At 41.2% G+C, this 22,045-nt stretch overlaps 1 protein-coding gene across 4 annotated transcripts in view; it reads left to right on the top strand.

The window, feature by feature from the left end:
• Positions 1 to 22,045, top strand: part of HECW2 (HECT, C2 and WW domain containing E3 ubiquitin protein ligase 2) — a 250,554-nt gene that overhangs the window by 214,665 nt on the left and 13,844 nt on the right. For 3 of the 4 annotated variants that reach the window (XM_075002118.1, XM_075002119.1, XM_075002121.1), the window contains 9 exons: positions 171 to 291; positions 4,018 to 4,131; positions 7,294 to 7,323; positions 12,351 to 12,503; positions 14,410 to 14,508; positions 16,545 to 16,674; positions 18,903 to 19,049; positions 19,774 to 19,888; positions 21,808 to 21,893. In XM_075002118.1, coding sequence (XP_074858219.1) covers positions 171 to 291; positions 4,018 to 4,131; positions 7,294 to 7,323; positions 12,351 to 12,503; positions 14,410 to 14,508; positions 16,545 to 16,674; positions 18,903 to 19,049; positions 19,774 to 19,888; positions 21,808 to 21,893 — 995 coding nt within the window. The remainder of the gene's footprint in view (positions 1 to 170; positions 292 to 4,017; positions 4,132 to 7,293; positions 7,324 to 12,350; positions 12,504 to 14,409; positions 14,509 to 16,544; positions 16,675 to 18,902; positions 19,050 to 19,773; positions 19,889 to 21,807; positions 21,894 to 22,045) is intronic. The other variant, XM_075002120.1, reaches the window with a different exon arrangement.

Here is a 22,045-nt window from a genome sequence, read left to right on the forward strand (position 1 = left end):
TCTGCAAGAAGTGTGGAGACATACATCTCTTATCCAGCTTTAAAGCTAGGATTTTAAAAGAAACCAACCATGTCCCATGCTTTGTCAGAAAAGAAATGTCTTTTCAGTAGGAACTGCAATGTGATACTTTGCATAGCTGCAGTTCATTTTCTGTTTGTTGTTTGCTGCAGGTACTCAGCGAGCTAATGCCAGAGCTCCAGCTCCTTATAAAAGAGATTTTGAAGCCAAACTGAGGAACTTCTACAGGAAGCTGGAGACTAAAGGATATGGACAAGGGCCAGGGAAATTAAAGTATGTAAAAGCATCTTATCAGATAAGCTGTGTCTACACTAGCCCAAAATTTTGAAATGGCCATGTTTACTAATGAAGCACTGAAGTTTCGAAGTTTACTAATGAAGCACTGAAATACATATTCAGCACCTCATTAGAATGCTGGCAGCCGCAGCACTTCAAAAGTGATGTGGCTCGCCACTGTGCAGCTCGTCCAGATGGGGGTCCATTTTGAAAGGACCCCAGCAACTTCGAAATCCCCTTTTTCCTAATAGCAGATAGGAATAAGGGGATTTCAAAGTTTCTGGGGTCCTTTCGAAAAAGAGCCCTGTCTGGACGAGCTGCGTGGCAGTGAGCCACGTCAATTTCTAAGTGCCGCAGCTGCTGGCATTCTTATGAGGCACGCTGAATATGTATTTCAGCGCTTTGTTCGTAAACTTTGAAATGGCCATTTGCAAGGCTATTTCAAAGTTTTGGGCTATTGTAGACATAGCCATAGGGTTTATCTCAAAGGCAAAACTTCTTTCCTAGCAAGTGATAAGAACCTCTTTCCTCTGGGAATCACATTGGTAGCATAGTAAATTCTTGCATTTATAAATGAAAAGTCTGTTATAAGGTACTCAAGGCTATCTCACAGCGGTAAGCACATTGGAAGCATGTCTTCCCTATGTTACCTCCTGATGTAATGTCTTCGTGTGTATGTTAATGCTTCCCCGGTGGCACTCAAGGTAACAGGGAGCAGCGAGGCCACCTCCACTAAAGTGGTCACTGTGGGGCAAAATGAAATGACTACATTTTCTTTTGTCTTTCCCATCTACGAAAATAAATGTACTTTCGTGTAATCCATCCTTGTGTAGATACGAAGTCTTTCTAGAACCAAACTGAAACATAATTAAATTCTAAAGAATTTAGAACTTTGACATTGTTTTTGATGAAATAAAGCACTCAAAAGGTGGGAGTGCCCAAGTGAAGGTTACATGCCACTCTGTCTCTGCCTCCTTGTGAATCTTCATTAGTATGGAGTATCTAATTCCATGCTTTCATACATGTCACTGGGCAGCCCCCTTCAGGGAGCAGCTTTCTGCCAAGGACATGGTAGAACAAGGATGCCTGCTTCAGTTTCTTTTCTCAGATAACGCAGTAACTTTATTTCAATCCTTCTTGTTTCAACCATCCCTCCTTCGGGCTCTAGGTAAATCTAAATTATCCATAGTAAAACTTCCAGATGTGGAGTCCATTTCTCATCCCAGTGCAAGAAGTCATTAAAACTTAAGACATTTCATCCCTCAGTTTCTCCATACCACACACTGGCACCTTTGAGTGAGTCAGGGCTCTGACTTCATATCAGGACAGCTACCCCATATCTTTCAACCAGAGAGCAACCCTGTTTGTCCCAGTGGGAGCCACCACAGTCTCTGTCCTGGGAATATCCTTGCCAGGGAAGCATCCCTCACTCCTCCTGGCCCTCTCTCAGCTCTGCTTCGTCCAGCTCACCAGCCATGGTGGTGTCAGTGGGTAAGCTCCCCTGCCTTCGATCCAGTCCAGTTCTGGGTTCTGGCTGTCCAGCTGAGACAGCAGGCAACTTCTGCTGGTGCTCCTGTTCCTTCTGTTTTCAACCATTTCCAGTCCTGGCCATCTGGCTTGGGGCCCCAGCCAGCAAACCCCTCTAAGCCTTATCCTATGAGCAGAGGGACTGACAGAATTGCTTGGCCCCTGGACAGGGATGCGTGTGTTTGTGCTCCACGCTCCCAGAAGGGGCGGGGCCTTGGGCAAGGCAGGAGCTAGCTTCCCCTGGCCCAGCCCTTCAGTATTTCCTAGTGCGCTGGTCACGATTTAAAGGGCATAGAGCTCCTACCGCTGCCGCAGTAGTGGTGGCAGCATCTGGAAGCCTTGGGACTTTGTGAATCTCTGGGTCCCAGGGCAACTGCCCCCTTTGCTCACCATGTTGGTGGGCCTGCCTAGAACTATATTCTGCTTTGTTATGGGACTCTTTGAGTCCCTGAGTCTCTTCCAGCTGTCATCAGTGTGTCCTGACTTAATCAATTTGCTCTAACTCAGTGGGATTCCTCCTCTCTGGGTCTTTCCCTATATCTTTATAGACCAAGCTGCTGCCCTGCCCTCTTAAATAGGCATCTGTTCGGACACTGTGTCATGTACTGGGTCCAGCCACCCTGTGATAGTACTGTTATAATAATAGGTAATCATGAGATATTTGCCTGATTAAAGAAATATAGCGTCATGCAGCAACTCTGATTCTCAAACTCTTGTAATAGCCCTCCCACACACACTTTTGGTGGAAAAGAAAAATTTCCTCCCAAAAGACCATCTCACTGCCTGCTTTTAATTTTCTAGTTCAATCTATTGTGGCCCCAGAGTTTTTTTTGTTTTGTTTTGTTTTTTTATTTTAAAAAAGTCACTGAATTTTGAAAGGGAAAGGTTATTTTTCTTTTCCACGTAACCATTTTTGCTCAATTACTCAAAAAATCACCTTTGGGCAGATTCCAGACTCAGAACATTTCAGCTAGAAAGGTGAACATTTCTTAGTAACAGCTGAAAAAGGATTTTAATGGAAACACTTAGCTACCTTCCTATAATGTAATGGGTTTCTGTTTTTATTTTTTAATCTGTTACATTAAAAAAAAATAAAAAGGGAATGTGTGGCAACCAGTTTGGCAAATACTTTGTGCAAAAAGATGATGATTGCTAGCGATAAGATTTATGACTGATACATGTTTCTGACACTTTTTTTTTTCTGGGTTTGTGAATTTCAGGTATATTTCTGGTAGGATTTACCAGCAGGCCATGAAGTTTTAAACAAGAGAAACAAAACAATAGTTTATTTTGATACAATGTTCATTGGAAGTTTTTTTCTCTAAGGTGTTTGAACTTTTGTTCCTGGAGAATATTCTCTGAATGCAGTTTAATGATTTTCACCTCCAGATACAAATAATGTACTGTTGCAGCCATTTTGATATAACAGGCAGGAATAATTAATAACACAGCTTAAGCGGGTTATATTTCTCTCTGTTTTCTCCTTTACTCCACAAGGGAATCCACTGCTGCATTAACTTATTTTTGGCCATGGACATAAATGATTAGCTCATGGAAGATTACCCATAGATTGTCCATTGTTCCAGATTCTTGATTGTTTTTCCCCCCGTCTAAAAGTTTTCCAGAACTAGAGAATTATATATATATTTTCATTTATTATCATATTCTTCTGTGAGGACTGTTTACCGCTCTCATTGGCATAACTTGCTGTCCAGCTATACCTGTTCTGTGTATAAATACAGGACAATAAACTATAGGTCTGTCAATCCAGTATCTTTCACTGATTTGTTACTTTTTTATTCTCACTATACTGATTTAGTTGAAGAACTAGATTCTCGTGTACAATAAGGCCACTTTATGGAACCCGGGCACTGTAAGGGGCCTTTAGAGTGGTTTAAATGCCCATTTGAAGATCCCTTCCTACTGCCAGAATGGTGCAAATCAGATGTGGTTGTAAATAAGAACTGAACATGAAAACTTTAAAATGCTCTTCCTTTATGTGGGAGATACTTTACTGAATTTCTAAAGTATAGCTAGAAAGCACATAAACTGACAGATATTAGCTGCTAAACCTGTATCAAATGGCTGTATAACAATGAAGGTAAACATTGTTTGTATCTGTTACCTTGCACAGTTATGCCGAATAGCTATGCATTTTATCTGCATTACTGTGTTTACAATTGTCTTGCTGTGCAGATTAATCATCAGGAGAGATCACTTGCTGGAAGATGCCTTCAATCAGATTATGGGTTATTCAAGAAAAGACCTGCAGAGAAATAAACTCTATGTCACGTTTGTTGGGGAGGAAGGGTGAGTAGAAGAGGGAAGTGGGCATGAACACAATAAATCAAGTATGTTAGCAGCTGTGCTTGTCCTATTTCACCATACTGTTGCAGTCTAGAGCGGAAAGAGGAAGGATTGTGGTCAGGAAATACCACATACAAAAGCGTAGAACCTACAGCTGTTCACAGTCACAAAGCCAGATAATTCATGTTGATGCCTTTGGTAACACATCTTACTTTTTTAAAGCATGTATCTATGTGTGTATATGGAATTTCTGTTGTAACCAATGTATATTTCATTGTGTCTCTAAGGAAGCAAAGAAACCCAAACCTAGTTGCTGTATTGTTTCTATTTCTCTCATTGTGACAAATGCTGACATTGTTTTCCTAATGGCATGCTGCAGGTTAGGAGATATTTTGACTCGTGGGAGGTAAAAATACAGTGCATACTAAAAGGTCAGTCCTCCAAATCCTCAAGTTCCATTCAAGTAAGTGGGAATTAAGAGCCCTGTGCACCTTTCAGAGTCGGGTCTTTTTTTCACAATCAAACTTTCAGAGTCAACTAGTCATTCACTGTTTGTGAAATAAACAGGTATTTTTAGTATTCCACAGTCATGCAGCAGTTGCTTAGCCTGTGGCTGACTGAATGCTGATGAGTTGTAGCATTTGTGTGATTGGCATTACAAGGCCAGGTTAGGAATTTGGTCAGAGCTGTTTTCTTCAAATGAAACTTTGAACAATATATTGCTTTCTTCTTCTTCCCTCCCACCGCTGCCAGCCATGAGCTGTTAAAGCATTTTATAATGTATTATTTCATTAGACACAGAGAGACAAATCTTACTTCATCCTTTGTCACTGCACAGGGACTCAGAGACAACCCAGTGGAACCAGGCCAGTAAGGGGGCCCCAAAGCAGAATGCTGACAGCAGGGCCCAACCAGTGGGTGGTGGATTCTGTAGTTGGAGCGCAGGGCCTTGAAGCCATGGGACCCAAGGGGACCGCCTTGCTCTCCTTGCCCTAAAGCTAGGCCTGCAAGGAATCCTGACAGTGTAATCAAATGCATTTGAACATCAGAGGCAAATGCACATCCAATACCCAACACCAAGCCTTGAAATGCAGTGTCTCCTGGCATGACAGTACTTCAAAGGTAGGTTGGGATTGCAGTGAGGAAGGCAGAAGGCTGAGGGAGAGGATATCCACATGATCTGCCAGTTTGAGGATCCTCTGTTTATCCTTCACATTATCGTGATTATGTATAAAGAGCACAGAAAGCTGCTTCAGCCAATAAAGTGAAGTAGGCTCCACAACCACACCACGTGCCCCTGCTTTGCTGAGCTGCTGGGACTGAATGCTGGCTTGAGGATTTCCCTCAAAGGTTTGGTTTTTCAGATTAAAACATCCAGTAAGACATCCAGATTAATTTGCATTTTCACTTCTGATTTGCACACACAGTTACTGTAAACACACTTGAAAATGATAGGTTGTTCATCAACTGCCCATTTGCATGTGCAAACACCTCACAGATGCAGTTTGTGTCTGACCTTTTGTGAACATGATTGAAACTGTAATGATTGTAAATATATATATTGAATTTAATTCGCTGTATTGTATAATGTGTTACATAATGTGGAGGGGAATAGCTGAAAAAATACAGTAAGAAGATTAAAGTCAGGTAGACCGTTATCTTCCATCAGACCATGTGGGTTTTTGCTTTACTAAATACAAAGTGACAAGGCTAGAGTGGTCTGGGTAAGGAAAGCGTGCTGCACACACCTTTCCTTTGCCCCTTGGTGGCCACCTCTGTACAAAAGACCTTTCTTTCAGGAAAAGAATAAATTATCTGTATGTGTAACAGCAAATCAAAATATTAAGTATCTTGCTAGCAAGATGACTAATGTCAGCTTTGTACAATCATTTGATCCAATTTTGAACGGTGGGAGGATGTCTGCAAACAACTATTTCGTCATAGATGTTGCAAGGATGTGAACGAGGCAGAACTGATCATTTAGGTAGATGTAGGACAGTGTGTCTGTGGAGGAAGGGAAAGAAAGAATACCATAAATATTGAAGAAGCATGCCCTCCCTTAGCCTACTCCTTTTTTAGTATCGTTTGCTATCTGTGAGCAGGAACTTAGTTTTGTGTTTCTGTTCATCTGTTTGTAAGGCATAAAAAACAAGTAATAAAATCCCCACTGAATGTGTGTGACACTTTTGATTAACTCTACACGTTTGCATTAGTGATAGGCAGGGGTGGATTCCCTGGTGTAGGCACTGTGGTGGCTGACTCAGAAAGACCTTCTTGCAAGCCCTGGTGCATGGAGAGTGCAGGACTGCAGTGTACATCACTGTGAAAGCTCTGGGCAGTGCTGTGGGCCATAGTTGGGGCCAGGTAAGCTATTGTAATTCAGAAATGCCACCGAGACCGTCTAAATTACAATCTCTCCAGCCCTCAGGACAACCCAGGACATACATGATGGGTTCAAAGATAGCTTAATGTTAACTTAGCGTTCCCTGTTAGAAGCTCAGCACAGAATCTCACCCTTGATTTCAGACTAAAGATTATTTAGTCGAAGGAGATGATACGAAGTCAAATAAATTGACATGTTTTCTTACTCTCTGGCTGAGCTTATTTACCACCCTGAAGGTGACTTTGAAAAATAACAGGCATCTAACTATATGAATAGGTCCTGCTGCTGCAGTCTGTTCTGCATGTCAAACAGCTGTTTGCATGAGAGAGTGGTAGTTTAAAATGTCTAGTGTTCCTTCTCAAGAGAATTGAAACATGTTGCCAACCACTGTACTGCTGCACTTGAATACCCAAATGCCTTTGACTGCAGCTGTTGCATGGCTGTGTGCCTTTTGTGTGGAGGTTTTTTCATTCTTGTGCCAAGTCTTTAGCTGTGGGGCAAATCTAACTGACAAAAACAGGAATGTAATGAATGGTCAATCTGATGTGAGTCATATTAGCTGTATATATGAAAGCAGCCGCATGAAATAACTGGAATTAGATAAAGCACAGAAGTTGAATGTTATCTCAGGGTTTTCTAGCTACAGTGGCTACCAGGACATTACCTCAGAAGTTTAGAGGTTCAGCTCCTATAGCTGACCATATTGTTATGTTTGGGCTGGGATTAGAGATTGAGTAGTTGAAACTTTGCCAGTCTCATGAAAATATCACTTGCTTCTGCAGTTTGAGAGTGGACACACCTCTCCCATCCAGGTAAGAGACCAACTTTGTCACTCCACTTTAAGAGCCTAATGGAACTTAAATGCTTCCAAAAGGCTAAGGGAGAATATTGTTGGAGCTTCATTCTCCATTTGACAATGGTCCATAAATTTTCTCTTCCCAATTTCATCTCCAGATGTCAGACCTGGTTTATAGGTGGCAGGCAACAACTGAAGTTGTACAGAGGGCAGGCAGAGTGCTAGTGGCATAAGTCTTTTACTGAAGCTGATTGATTGAATGTGTGATAATTTTTTTTGCATTCTCATGATGTGTATGTGTAGAAGGCAAAGGAGAGCCTGTTTCCACCGTAACACTTGCATCATCTTGGTTAGTGTGGGTTTTGTGGGTGCTGAACAGCACAGGTAGTCTGAGCTGTTGTTCCAGACAGCCAGGCTTGCAATCTTTTCTTCTCCTGCTCTAAGCAGCGCTCTGTTCTGCAGCTTCTTTTATATCACCCTCCTGGGCCCTGATTGGCTGCTTTCCCTGAAGGCACTCTAGCCTGGTTGGAGGGCCTCTCCACTACTGCATTCCTGGGATGAGTGTGGCAGAGCCCTGAGGTCCCCAGCATAGGCCCCTGGGTCTGAGTCTGTGCCATCACTCCATGTCATCCTTGTTTGGTAAACGCCGGTAGGGAAGAGCTGGACCAATTGCTCATGGAGTTTGAGAGTTTCAGTTAGGTAGGGAGAGTGGGTTGCTTTCCTACCTTAAGAGAGCACTTGTATATTTGAATGGCTCAAGAAACCATTATTGCTAATTATTTTTCTTTACCTCCTCTTCACTTTCTGGGTAAGATTACTGAAAAACTTATGGCAAGAAAAGTCTTAGTATCGAGATCTCTCAGATTTCCTTGGCAGTCTGGTTTCAGGCTTGGGCGTGGCAGGAGGACTGTTTTGTTGGATGAAATCTTCTTGGGGTGGATTGGATGCCTGGGATGATTTGATTAGATCTGTCAGCCGCCTTTGATAACTCTTGATGTGGTTGATGTTCATGGGACCCCAGAAGATATGGACAAATTAAGGAACGGAGATGTCCAGTACCATAATAATAATTTCCACCATTAGTGTGGGAAAGGGAGATCTCCTTTGGACTACTACAGGGTTCTGTCTAGCTGTACCTCTTGTTTAATGAGTATGTGAGGCTATCAGGAAGGTTAGTTAACAAAAAACAAAACAAAAAACAAAAAAAACACACCCTTGGTTACATTGCCTTCAACATAGCACCCAGTTGTGTATCTCTGTAGATACTTACAAGGCCACAAATCTCCTAATATCTTTGGTGAAGTAAAACTTTGAAAAAATTATCTTTATAAACACTTCTGTGAGGTGGAAGGTATTTCTCTATTTTACAAATGGGGAACTGGAGCTAAGTAACCTGCCCACTGTCACACAGGAAGTCTACGTCACAGCCAAGAACTGAACCTAGATCTCCTGAGTCTCAGTACAGGGCCTTAACCGCAAGATGCTCTTTTTTCCCTCAGCTGAAGGAAATGGGTGTTTTACCCTTTATCTGTTAGAAATTGGGGGCCTGGCTAAGAGCTATTTGGCTGAGGCTCAGTGCAGAAAAGACTGAGAAGATAATATGTGGGGGAAAGCAAACCTAATAAGATAGAGATTGTATCCACTCCTCTGAGCACATGCCTTTTTCCACTCAGGCTATGCCTACACTAGAAACATCTGCCGACAGTAACGTCTGTCGACAGAGCTGTGTCGACTGAGCACAGCTACATATAAAAGCAGATTGACAGAGCATTCCGCTCTGTCAACAGAGATCAGCCAGCCCTGCCCTCTGTCGACAGAATGGCTGACCGAGAGCGCTGCAAACAGGGCTGCCCGGTGAACCGTAAGTCCGCTCTGTCAAGAGAAGTGTCTACATTGCACTTTTGTCGATTGAAACATTATTCCTCAAATTTTCAAAGGATAACACTGTCAAGACAAATGCAGAGTTCTGTCAAGACTCTGCCAACAAAACAGTTTGTGTGTGTAGATACTCTCTGACTTATGTCAATAGAAGGCCCCTTCTGTCGATAAAACTCTCTAGTGTAGATAGCCTCAGGTGGGTAAATCTGAAATTGATGTTTAACTAGGTATCAGTCAGTCATCAAGATGGGGTTTTTTTCTACACCTACTTGTGATTTTTTCTTTCTTACATAGACCTCTCAGTATCATCTTTACCTTTGTCCTCTTTAGTTTAGATTGCTGCCATGCACGCTGCACACTGTGAAGTGAGGTTATACCTTTAATCCATTCAGAAACCAAAGCTGGCACAGAAAACTGGGAATCTGCTTACTAAGGAGGGTTTTGCCCTGTTAACATATTATACTGGTACTCAGGGATTTGTGTGAACTGCTTTTTGGAATTCCATGTGGAATTCTAAGATACTAATTTTGACAATTTATGTAAGTGCATGCTTCAGAGGCTCCGTCTACACTACAAGATAAATTCAAATGTATTAAAATTGATTCTATAATGCCAGTTTTTCTACATTCAATTTTGAGTATCCTCACTTCTCACAGGCTCCCAACAAATTTGACACATTGCTTCCACACTGAAATCACCAAACGTCGACTGTGGCAGCACTGCATTGTGAGAGTCTGTCTTACAGTTCCCTCAGCCCCACATTCTGAGCCAGGAGTAGCAGCGCTGTCAGTTTCCTGGGTTGGCAGCTTGGGGAATGCAGGAAACTAACAGTGCAGCAGCCCTGGTCAATTTTGCGGGTCCTGCTAGTACAGTAAACCCTCCGTTTAATGGGCTAATAGGGCTGTCTGTTCTTCCCCATAGTCCCTTAAATGTAAGGGTTTACTCCCCCTCCCCAAGGGCTCCCCCAGCCCCAGTCCCACCTCAACTTTCCCACAAAAAACAACCTCTGGAAACCCCTGCCACCCCCAAAAAAAATAAAACCACCCCTCCCAATAAAACTGAGCACCTGTCACTCACCAGCTCCGGTGGAAGAGATGCTGGAGCCTGCTTGCTTGGGGGCTCCTGGTCGCAGGTGGCCAAGGGCACCTGTGAGATGGGTGCATGTCAGGAGCTGGCCAGAAGTGGGGTGCCTGGAGCCATGTGATTCAAGCAGCCCAGTGGCCAGGTGCCTGGCCCTGTGCACAGCTTGAGCAGCCTGGCAGCGGGGTGCCTGGCCCCAAACGGCTGGAACTGCCCGGCTGTGGGTGCCTGGCCCCCTGTGCAGCTCAAGCATCCCAGCCACAGGGTGCCGGGCTCCTGCCACAGGAGTGCAGTAGCCTGGTCAGTTTCCCAGCTTCTGCTAGTAGCTGGGAGCTAGGAGCCAAGTGCAGTGTGCACAGCTTTGTGCAATAGATAGGGGACGCGTCAAGAGGCTAATAAATTTGATCTTAAGACATGGCACTTCCTCACTGGCCTTTAATCTGAATTTGAGCTTGACACTATACCCATCAGGTAACTGCGATTTTGTAATCTTGAGATTAGTGCATCCTAAATCAAGCTAATGGTATTTTTAGGGAAGACAGTCACCTGGTAACATAGAGTTAACTGCCTCAAATTCGAATTTATGTTGTACTGTAGACACAGCCAGAGACTTTCTCTTTTTGTGCCATACATTAGCAGTTTGCAGAGAAACTCTTTCCATCTGAATAAGGAAGCTGGCAGGGCATCCTCAGGGGCCTTTCACCTTTGGAACCCAGTTCCTACCTTGGTTTAAAATAAACCAAATCATTTGAATTTCTGAACTCATTACCAAAAAAAAAATCTGTTTGCTCAGGATTTTAGATGAGGGCCCGGAACAGCCATATTTTGGGAGACGTATGGGATATTATTTATTGTAAAATAAATTCTTTTTAATTAAAAATATAACAATGCTGTCTTATGTGTCTGATTAAAGGTGGACTGAAAAATGTTAATGCATATTTTTAAAAAGGATATAAATGTATATTATATTTTAGATAGCTATTTTAAGTTAAAATAAGAATAAAAAACTACACATATGGTGCAAAATGTGTCTCATTTTATAGATGGGATGCTGTATATTAGCTTTGCATTTAGGTAATCATAATTGGTACAGATTATCCTTTCAAGTTTAGTCTCAGCCTTTTTTGGTTTACATTGTCCTGGTACTAAAACTAAAGAAGGACGGTGTCTGAAATCCTTAGACTATAGAGGTGCTTTATTTCTCTCCATTAGGGGTGTAATAATGACTGTCCCCAGTGGTGAACCCTCCCTATCTCTGTTTTCCATTCTGCATATGTACAGCAGTGTTAGTCTTACACTTCATTCACTTCAATTATGACCACAGAGGAATGGCAAGATGGTGATTGGTCTCAATACTATTTCAGTAATGTGACTGTCTATCTTCTCCATTTGAGTGCAATTATATGTTACCTAGAGAATTCATTTCCTTCAAATTCTACTGATTCAAGATTGTAATTTCGAGCTTCCTAAACTAAAAAAAAACAAAACACCTTCTTTGATAGAGTGAATGTACTGAGCAGAGAGTTCAAGAAAGATGAAGTATTAATTTGACATTTTATTTCTAAAGGGCAATATAACTCTTTTGAATTGCCATATTGCTTCCAATCTGCAAGGATATAAGGTGATTTTTTTTCTTCATTTCTGGTTTCATCCTTTGATTTTTCAGATTAGGTTTAGTGATGGTTCTTTTATTATGTGCTGTGTGTAGGAAAAGATTTCTTGCTCTGCCAGAATGACTTGATTTGACACCAGTGATAAAGTTATTCTAAAGAGACCAACATAGACTGAGCAAGGGTCTTCAGTGCAGGTTGTGTATCACGTAGACCCCTTATGGTGATTAAGGCCATGACTAGCTATTAGAAAACTTGGTCAGAGATGTAACCCCATGCTATCGGTGTCCCTAGCCTCAGGATGATCACTCATTAGTTACATTTTGTGGTCATTTCCTCTGAAATATCTGGTATTGCTTGTGTCAGAAGAAAATTACTGGCTTAGATGATGTCCCTGCAAGCCCATTCTTATGAAAAGTTTTGTTGTACTAAATAAACCCTTTATAATAGATTAACTTGACATTTTTTTTAAAAGGTTGGATTACAGTGGACCTTCGAGAGAGTTTTTTTTCCTGGTGTCCAGAGAGCTCTTCAACCCATATTATGGTTTATTTGAATATTCAGCGAATGATACCTACACAGTACAAATAAGTCCCATGTCTGCTTTTGTGGACAATCATCATGAGTGGTAAGAATTAATTTTAATCTTACCTTTTCTATTGTTTCCACTTGTGGAGAACTAAACTCACAATTGTTTAAACACAGAGGTTGATCTTTGTAACCAGCAGCAAAATAATTGGATTTCTTTAGACTTTTTTTGGTCATTGGCTATAAAAGATATTCCTGTTTCTCACAAAGTCAGCAAAGATGAGATTTGGAACATATGGACTGTGGGTTTGGCTCACTCTGTGAAACTCCACACTTTGTGTACAAAAGCAAACATTTGCTTCCCCAAAGCACTGTCAGTCCTTTGTGCATGAAAAGCAGATTATATTAAACACTGGCTTGTAGTCAAGTCCGTGAATGACAGATTTCAATCTGTTTTCATTACATGTTGTTTGTTTGGGATTTCTCCCTGCATATACATTTTTCCCAGTAAGGCAATCCACATCAGATGGGGAAAATCCACAAAGGTATCTCTTGGTTTTTTGCAATACAAAAATGGTATTTAACAGATAGAGCAGCTCTTAATCAAGATTCATATGTCTGATATTAGCCTTTATAATATGTACTGTGAGGAGTCTGAAAAACAGCAGAGGAAAACAACTGAAATGGGGTGTGTGGGGGGGAGTGTGTGTGTGTTTGCCTCTTTAATTTATACAGAACCTCAACTTTGACATCAAGGCCCAAATTATAAGCTGGTATAAATGAATGCATCTCCAGCAGAGTCAGTGGAGGTATGGCATTTACACCAGCTGAAATTCTGTGTCTAAAGTATTTGAATTAAAGTAATAGGGTGACAGCTGCAAGATTGTGTAGGACGAGGCAAATTATCTTTCATTTAGTTCTGTCTGGCTGAGCTGAAATAAGTGAACAGTCATCAACTGAATCAATGCATCTTTTGGACTCTGATAAGGGATTGGACAAAGAACTCCAGCAACAACAAACTATGTACCGTGTGCCTGAGAAAGCATGACAGTCTGGCAGAACAAGCTGCAGGGCTGCGTATGGCCCTCTTCTCCCCATCTCAAGAGAGTTGGCCAGTGAGTGAGTGCAGGCACGACTCCTTTTTTTTCTAGAGAGACTGTCAGCATCCACATCAGAGATACTGCAACAAATGCAGCTGTGCACAATCCACATGCACAAAGGGAGGAGGTTCTGTGTATGTCCTCCCATCTTGCATACCCTGCACAGGGCCGGGAATAACAACACCTTAATTTTTTCAAATAAGTGGTTTTGGACATTTCACAAGAAGCCTAAAAATAGTATTTTCTTTCAGAGAGCTCATTAGGCTTGAGTCTGCTTTCAGATACATAAAGGGCATACCTAATTACTTTAATGAGTTTTTCACAATGTTTTGAAACATGCACCAGTGTTTCTGACAGGAGAATTGTGCCCTTAGAGTCTAACAAAGTCTATGTGAAGGCACCAATAGTTGTATGAGGGTGGGGGCAAAGTTGGGGAGAGAAAAAATCATGTTGGTACTTTTTTGAGAAATGACTTCCAGCCATCGCCTCTGAAAGGATTGGATAGAGACCAACATCCACCAGTCATGAAAATGAGCATAGAGATGCCCAGTAGATAGGAATGGATGCCTAGAGTGAGGAGACAGAAGAGCAGAAAACAGCTATCACGCTGCAAGCCAGAGTTTGAAAAAAGAATATAGTTTGGTAGGCTTAGAATGAATGCAGTTTAGATCTCAGTAGTTGAAAGTAGCAAAGTCAGCTTTGAAACTGTTGGTACTTTCCCACGCCTTGCAAATTTGTGTTTTTCACTACATTCTAGAGAGAAGCTAAAAAGAAACGATCTACCACAAGACAGTTATATCTGATTTAAACATACTGGTAAATGTGCTATACGTATAAATGTCTGGACAGCTTACAACCAACATCATCCGAGTGTACTGGTTATAACTCATATTCTCTGTCTTTCAGGTTCAGGTTCAGTGGTCGAATCCTCGGTCTTGCTCTGATACATCAGTATTTATTAGATGCCTTCTTTACACGGCCCTTTTATAAAGCCCTCCTCAGAATGTGAGTAGAATTGTTCTCTCTTTTTTTCCTCAGGAAAATGCAGTTTTTGACCAGTGGTAAATGTCGGACTCTTGACTCCTAGAAGATAGGCTAATATAATGTAGATGTAATCAAAGACTGACTTTAAATTATATTTGTGTCAATTAAGGTCCTTTTATGGTACTAGCCAGGTACTTGGTGACTTAGATGTTTTTTCTGATCAGTATCAAAACCTTATGATTCCTGAGAACCAATTACATCACCTGTTCCTTCTGTAAAATTGTACTCTTCAAATCATGCACTGAAGCATCAGATATTAATAGAGCACTTACTCATTTGTCTTTCATGACTCACACGACAGGATATGAATCAAACCTTACTTTAGACTATTAGACTTATAAGATCATCATTTTCCAAAGCAGTCTCTGAGCTTTTTCTGCCTCCATCTTGGGGTGCGTAACCTGAAACATCTTGGTAATTTTGAGAAGTACTGCATCTCTACAGAAGACTTGGAAAACTGCAACTGCTCAGTACCACTGGAAATCAGAGCTAACGTATCTCAAGTTTAGGAACCCAAAAAATGAAGGCCAAAATCAGAATCTGCCACTGAAAATTTTAGCAGATGGTTTACATTTACCTTTAAAGCACCATGCACATTTATGGTACTGTGGAAATAAGGCGAGTTTATTTTTACAGCAATCAATACTGTAATAGGTGCATTACAGAAAAAAATTTAAAAGGCATGGTCCCAATACCCAGGATCTTGCAGTTCAATGTTAGAAGTGATGCGTTGTGGAGGGAGGCTAATAAAACAGGTGGGGGAATGGCTGGTGAAAGACAAGAGTTCCAGCAGTAATGTCTTGTGGTAACTTAGTTTAGTTATCTATTGGTCATGGTGACTTGCTAGCAATTTTTTATGCCCTTTCACAAACACTGGGCCTGATTCACGATTGCCTTATGACCTGGCCATCAGCCAAACACTACAAAGCAGCTTTATGGACACCCTGCTTGGTCACTCCTTCCTGGGTCTGCAGCTCCACAGAAAGTGTCTGAACCAGTTCTGCACACATCTTCTCAGGAGGCAGTGGGCATTCCCAGCTCAGCAAGGAGAATGTTGTCCCAGCTATTGTGCACAGCTGCTAATGGCTGTTGCTCTGGGATACAAATACAGGTACCTCACTCCCAAGACAGCTGCCAGCAGCCTCTAGCTAGAGAAGATGGCAGCTATCTCCACTATATGCCTACACTAGCCCTAGAGCTGTCACAAGGATAAATCCCCCTGTGGAGTAGCAGCTCATTCTCTGAGTGGTCCTGTTAAAAATATAAAGCTGTTCACAGAGTAAGATTCTGCCCTGTGGGAATAAGGCTGACAGAATCTGGTCCTATAACAATTATAATTGTTAATTGGCTTCTTATGGAGATCATGGAAGAGGCAAGTCATAAGGAGGTGCTTGCATAATGAGAGGGCAGTTGGCTCACAAATGAAATTTGGAAAGGTGAACTGTGTTTAATGGCATTGTGGCAAATACCATGGAGGTGGGCATCACTGACAAAGTGGAGAGAACTTGAAGTAACCTATTAAAACTTTCCTCCCTACTGACTACGAATGAAAAGATCCTGTTTTTTTATGTGGTGAATTATGTTTTCCATATTGATGGATCTTTATAGGAAACTATCATAACGATTAACAGCATTTTTAAATCTATGTCAAAATAAAGTTATTGGTCATTGAAATATGATGCAAACAGCAAGAATTAAAAATAAAGTGAAATGTAAAAGTAAAAAAATCTTAAATGGGAAATTATGGCTTTGTAGTTTAACAAAATATATGAAAGTGGTTCCTATTGCCATTGCTAGGCAAACACACAGATTCAAATATTTTCTACTAACTTGATTTCAGAACGTCAGCACAAAGGAATCCAGTAAATACAGTTCTTTGTTCTATTGATTTCTCTGAGCTCCCTTTATTCTCAGTTTGTTTTGTAGGGCTGTCCTGTTACTGAGCACGCTCCACTGCTGTCAGCTATATCTGTATATTTTCTTCTTGTTTATGTTAGACTCTGTGACCTGAGTGACTTGGAATACCTTGATGAGGAGTTCCACCAGAGTTTGCAGTGGATGAAAGACAACGATATACACGATATCCTAGATCTCACATTTACTGTAAATGAAGAAGTTTTTGGGCAGGTGTGCAAGATTACTACTTTCCTTTCCTCTTTTTATTTTGTTGTTAGGAAACTGTTTCCTTGGACAGAAAAATAATGTCATTTCTAGTGGATTTGAGTTTATTGATTAAAAAAAATCTTGGTAAATATGAACAATTTAAAAACCCTATAGAGTTTATCATTTGTTATCTCTCAGTACAGTACCTTAGGAATGCAGAAGCTAGTTTGTATCTTTTAGTTTGAAGCTACTTTTTATTACTTTGGTCTTGATATGGTCTGGTTAAAACAGAGATGTCAGTTTCATGTCATCTGTCTGAGTTTATGTTAAACTAACCTGTTCTTGGTTATTGGTGAATTAATGCTAATAATTAACAAAAAGATTGAGCTTTTTACATATGCATACCAATAACACTGGGAATGATACGAGAGAGATTCTGGAGGCCAAATTTGGGCTGCTAGGTAAGAGATTAAGGTCCCGGACCTCCATTTTCTGAGTTGATTCCTAGAAATTGAGGGACTAGTAACTGTGGTTTGTAACCTATTATTTAAATTGGCTTTTGTGGCAAATGCTGAAGGATAGCTAATGTGACTCCAATTTTTAAAAGGGCTTCAGAGATGATCTCAGCAATTATAAGCCAGTAAGCCTGACTTTAGTGCTAGGCAAACTGGTTGAAACTATAGTAAAGAACAATATTATCAAACATGTGGATGAACATAATTTGTTGGGGAAGAATCAACACGGTTTCTGTAAAGGGAAATCATGCACCACAAATCTATTAGAATTCTCTGAGGGAGGTCAAAAAGCATGTGTACAAGTGGTATCCAGTGGATATGGTGTACTTAGTTTTTCAGTAAGCTTTTTGAGAAGGTTCCCCACCAAAAGCTCTTAAAGAAAGTTAGCTGACATGGGATATGAAAAAAAGTCCTTTCATGGTTTGATTGCTGGTTAAAGGATAGGAAACCATGGGTATGTATAAATAGTCAGTTTTCAGAATGGAGAGAGGTAAAGAGTGGTGTCCCCCAGGGGTGGGTTTGTTCTGGGGAGCAGTCCTATGCAACATATGCATAAATGACCTAGGAAAGGGAGAAAACAGGGAGGTGGCAAAATTTGCAAATGATATACTACTACTCAAGATAATTAGGTTCCAGGCAGAGAGGAGCTACAGAAGGATCTCTCAAAACTGGGTGCCTGGGCAACAAAATGGCAGATGAACTTTCATGTTGATCAATGCAAAGTAATGCACATTGAAGAAAACAATCCCAAAAGTATGTATAAAATGATGGGGTCTTAGCTATTACCTCTGAAGAAAGAGCTCCTGGAATTTTTGCAGCTAGTTCTCTGAAAACATCCACTGATTTTACAGTGGCCATCAAAAAAGCAAACAGAATGGGTATGTCTACACTAGCCCAAAACTTCAAGTGCCGCAGCTGCCCACATGCTAATGAGGCACTGAACATGTATTTCAGTGCTTTATTAGTAATCTTCGAAATGGCCATTGTTTTGGGCTGGTGTAGACACGGCCAATATTGGGAATCATTAAGAAAGGATAGATAAGAAGACAAAAGTATCCTATTTTTGCTGTATAAATCCATGGTGCAGCCACATATTGAATACTGCATGCAGATTTATTCATAACCCCATCTCAGAAATGATTTATTGGAATTGGAAAAGGTTCAGAACAGGGCAACAAAAATTACAGGTTTCATAGGAGAAGAGACAGCTAAATGGGAATATGATTGAGGTCTACAAAATCATGACTGGTGTAGAGAGAGTAGATAAGGAAGTGCTATTTCCTCCTTCTCAGAACACAAGAACTAGTGATCACCAAATGAAATTAATAGGCAGCAGGTTTAAAACAAATAAAAGGAAGTATCTTCATCGAATGCACGGTGATCCTATGGAACTCTTTGCCAGAGGGTGTTGTGAAGTTCAAAACTATGACAGCGTTCAAAAAAAGAGCTCGATAAATTAATGGAGGATAGGTCCATCAATGGCTTGTACCCAGGATGTGCAGAGATGGTGCCCATAGCCTTGTTTTACTAGAAGCTGGGCAAGAATTACAGGGAATGGATCACTTGATGATCACCTGTTCTGTTCATTTTCTCTGGGGCACCTGGCATTGGCCACTGTCAGAAGACTGGATACAGAGCTAGATCGACCTCTGGTCTGACCCAGTATGGCCGTTCTTATGAGTTTATAATAGGGCTCTTTTTGTCTTTGTACTTTTTTGGTGGCTGTTTTCCTCAAAGATCACTGAACGGGAATTGAAGCCAGGCGGTGCCAACATCCCAGTCACAGAAAAGAACAAGAAAGAATACATAGAGAGAATGGTGAAATGGCGAATTGAGAGAGGGGTTGTGCAGCAAACAGAAAGTCTAGTTCGCGGTTTCTATGAGGTAAGAAATCCTACTCAACTCTAGTTCCCATATGTCTATTATCTAGCTTGCTCTAGACCTGCACTTACAATATGTTCAACCACACAGTATTTATAAAACATAGGTGAAATCAGGAGTGAGAGTTGCATGTGTGGACCTATAGTGGACCTACTGTGTTTTTATAATAATAAGATGTCCTCTTATATGGAGGTTGCTTATTGGAGGTCATCGAATCACACAACGTGACAAAAGTAATGGAAAACATTATTACCACTATTTGCATTAGTAGCAGTGCAAACTCAGATAATAAGTACAACCTAGTTCTACTGTGGGTCTTGAGACTGATTTGAACTCAGGAAGAAATTTTTTATTCCATGTTCAGTATTGCACAATTGGCTGAGTTTATTGCCAGATGTTTTCATTTACATATTCTACTTTGAACATGGACATTCAATATATTGATTTCCTGTTGCCCTGGAAGTATTTTTGTATTATTTTTCTTTCAAATATTATGATCTTTTTAATGAAACTGAATGTAACTACAGCATAAAAAACAATGGAAGAATAGTCCACATATTTGCATCTTTTGACAAATGTTTTAATCTTAAGCATGACCTTGCATTGTGCAAGCTAGAGCATTACTTGAAAAGTGATATGGCCTTAGTAACTGAGGAGTCTGTTTAGTGTGAGGCAAAAATAACAAACAATGAGAACATGTTTCTATGTATGTTATTTCCTTCCACAGGTTGTTGATGCTAGGCTGGTGTCTGTATTTGATGCACGAGAATTGGAACTGGTTATTGCTGGCACCGCAGAAATTGACTTAAGTGACTGGAGAAACAATACAGAGTATAGAGGAGGTGATACTGATTTTTTTTTCTAGTCAAAGTTTGCTCTGATACTGTATGAGTGAACTTGGATTTGCCCTTCAGCTAAGATTCGGCTAAACTATTCCATGAGATATGTCAATATACTTAGGGGAGAGCCCAGTTTAAATTAATTCTAGAATGTCTTCATTTTCCTGGTTAGCTTTTGAATTAGGAATATTTTAATTGATAAGAGGGTAAAATTCAAAATTGCAAAAGCAGCTTCATATTTTGAATTGACAGAGAGTTTGATTGCATTGGGAAGTGAGTTAGGCAAGTCAGTGCCATAAAGATGTTCCCAGAATTCATTTTCAGCAGCTCATAAAGATTCATCAGATCAAACTCAAACCCATTTCTCCCATCCCCATTATCTTCAGTCTTTCTCCTTGCTCTCACATTCAGCAGTTCTCAGATTTTTCTGCTTGCTGGCTGCATAAAGAGAAGTGAACTCTGGTTTCAGTTCCATTCAGTACAATGAGAGAGTGATTGAAACTGAATGTTTGCCTTTAATTTGGAGCCCTATCACGAGCCATGGTTTTGTCTCACTTGTTGTCTTTTGCTGATATTTGATTATAAATGTTTGGAGGCTAAGACTATAACTCAGAGTGAAGTAGGGGAAGGCCATTAATCATAGACTCATAGGCCTAGAAGGGGCCTTGATAGATGTTCTAATCCAGTCCCATGCAATGAGGCAGGACTAAGTATTTATTTTCTAGCCCAAGGTGAGCAGACTTTTTGGGCTGAGGGCTGCATCGGGTTCAGAAATTGTAAGGAGGTCAGATAGGGAAGGCTAGGGGAATGTGTGCCTCCCCAAACAGTCAGGTGTGACCTAGCCCCTGACCCCATCTGACTCTCTGCCCCCTAATTACCCCCCCAGGACCCCCACCCCATCCAACTCCCTTCCCCACCAATTACCCCTCAGATCCTCCTGGTCCTGTCCAACTTCCTGCCACCTAACTGCACCTCAGACCTCCTGCCCCCATCCAATGCTCTGTACCCCTTGATTGTCCCACAGCTACCTCTGCTCCAATCCACTCCACCATTCCCCTTCTATCCAGCCCTACTGCTTCCTATCCCCAGAACTTCATGCCTCCTATCCCAAGCCCCCTGCTTCCCTAGCCTCCAAGGACCTCCCACCTTCTATCTCAATCCTCCTGCTAATGCTCCCAGACCCCTTCTAACCTACTTTACCCCTGACAGAACTACTGAAGCACTGGGGCTGGCAGCCCTACAGCCATGGTGCCTTGCCAGAGCTTACAACAATACCACCAGGAGCATGAGGGCTGGCAGCACAGTGAGTGCACCGCCCAGGTGCTAGGGGAGTTGAGGCTGAATGGGAGAAGGGATAGGCAGGGAGGGACTTGGGGGTCAGGAGCTCAGAGGCTGGTCAGAAGAATCTGGTAGGCCATAGTTTGTCCCCCTTCTGATGTAGGCCATCTCTGATAGGAGTCTGTTTAACCTGCTCTTAAAAATCTCAAATGATAGAGATGCTACAGCCTCCTGTAAAATTTATTCCAGTGCTTAACCATCCTGTCAATTGAGAAGTTTTTTGTTCCTTTTGTCCTGTCTAAAGTACCCCTGCTACATTGCTTTTTGTACTATCCTCAGAGGATAAAAACAATTTTTGCCTCCTCCTTGTAACAACTGTTGATATACTTGAAAACTGTTATCCTGTCCTCTCTGTCTTCTCTTTCCTAGACTAAACAAACCCAGTTTTTTCAGTCATCCCCCATGGATCATATTTGCTAGCTATTTAATCATTTTTGTTACTCTTCTCTGGACTTTTTCCAATTTATGTATATTTTTTTCCTGAAATGCGGTGTCCAGAATTGGATATAGTACTTCAGTTGAGGCCTAATGATTAGCATTACAAGAGTCAAAGTTAATGTGGCTTCTGGTTGTTGACCTAACAGGTTACCATGACAATCACATTGTAATTCGGTGGTTTTGGGCTGCTGTAGAAAGATTCAACAATGAACAACGGCTAAGACTGTTACAGGTAAGAGACCAACATATTCATATAAAAATATGTACCACCATTTCATATTAAGCTACTTCATCAGTGTCGGATAATGAACCTTTCAGGTAGCACAAGATGCCAGGACATGGAATGGCCTTGGAACTCAGCAGCATCCCTCCAGTTGCTTACTT

The sequence above is a fragment of the Carettochelys insculpta genome, chromosome 8 (assembly GCF_033958435.1).
Source record: "Carettochelys insculpta isolate YL-2023 chromosome 8, ASM3395843v1, whole genome shotgun sequence".
Classification (NCBI taxonomy): domain Eukaryota; kingdom Metazoa; phylum Chordata; order Testudines; family Carettochelyidae; genus Carettochelys; species Carettochelys insculpta.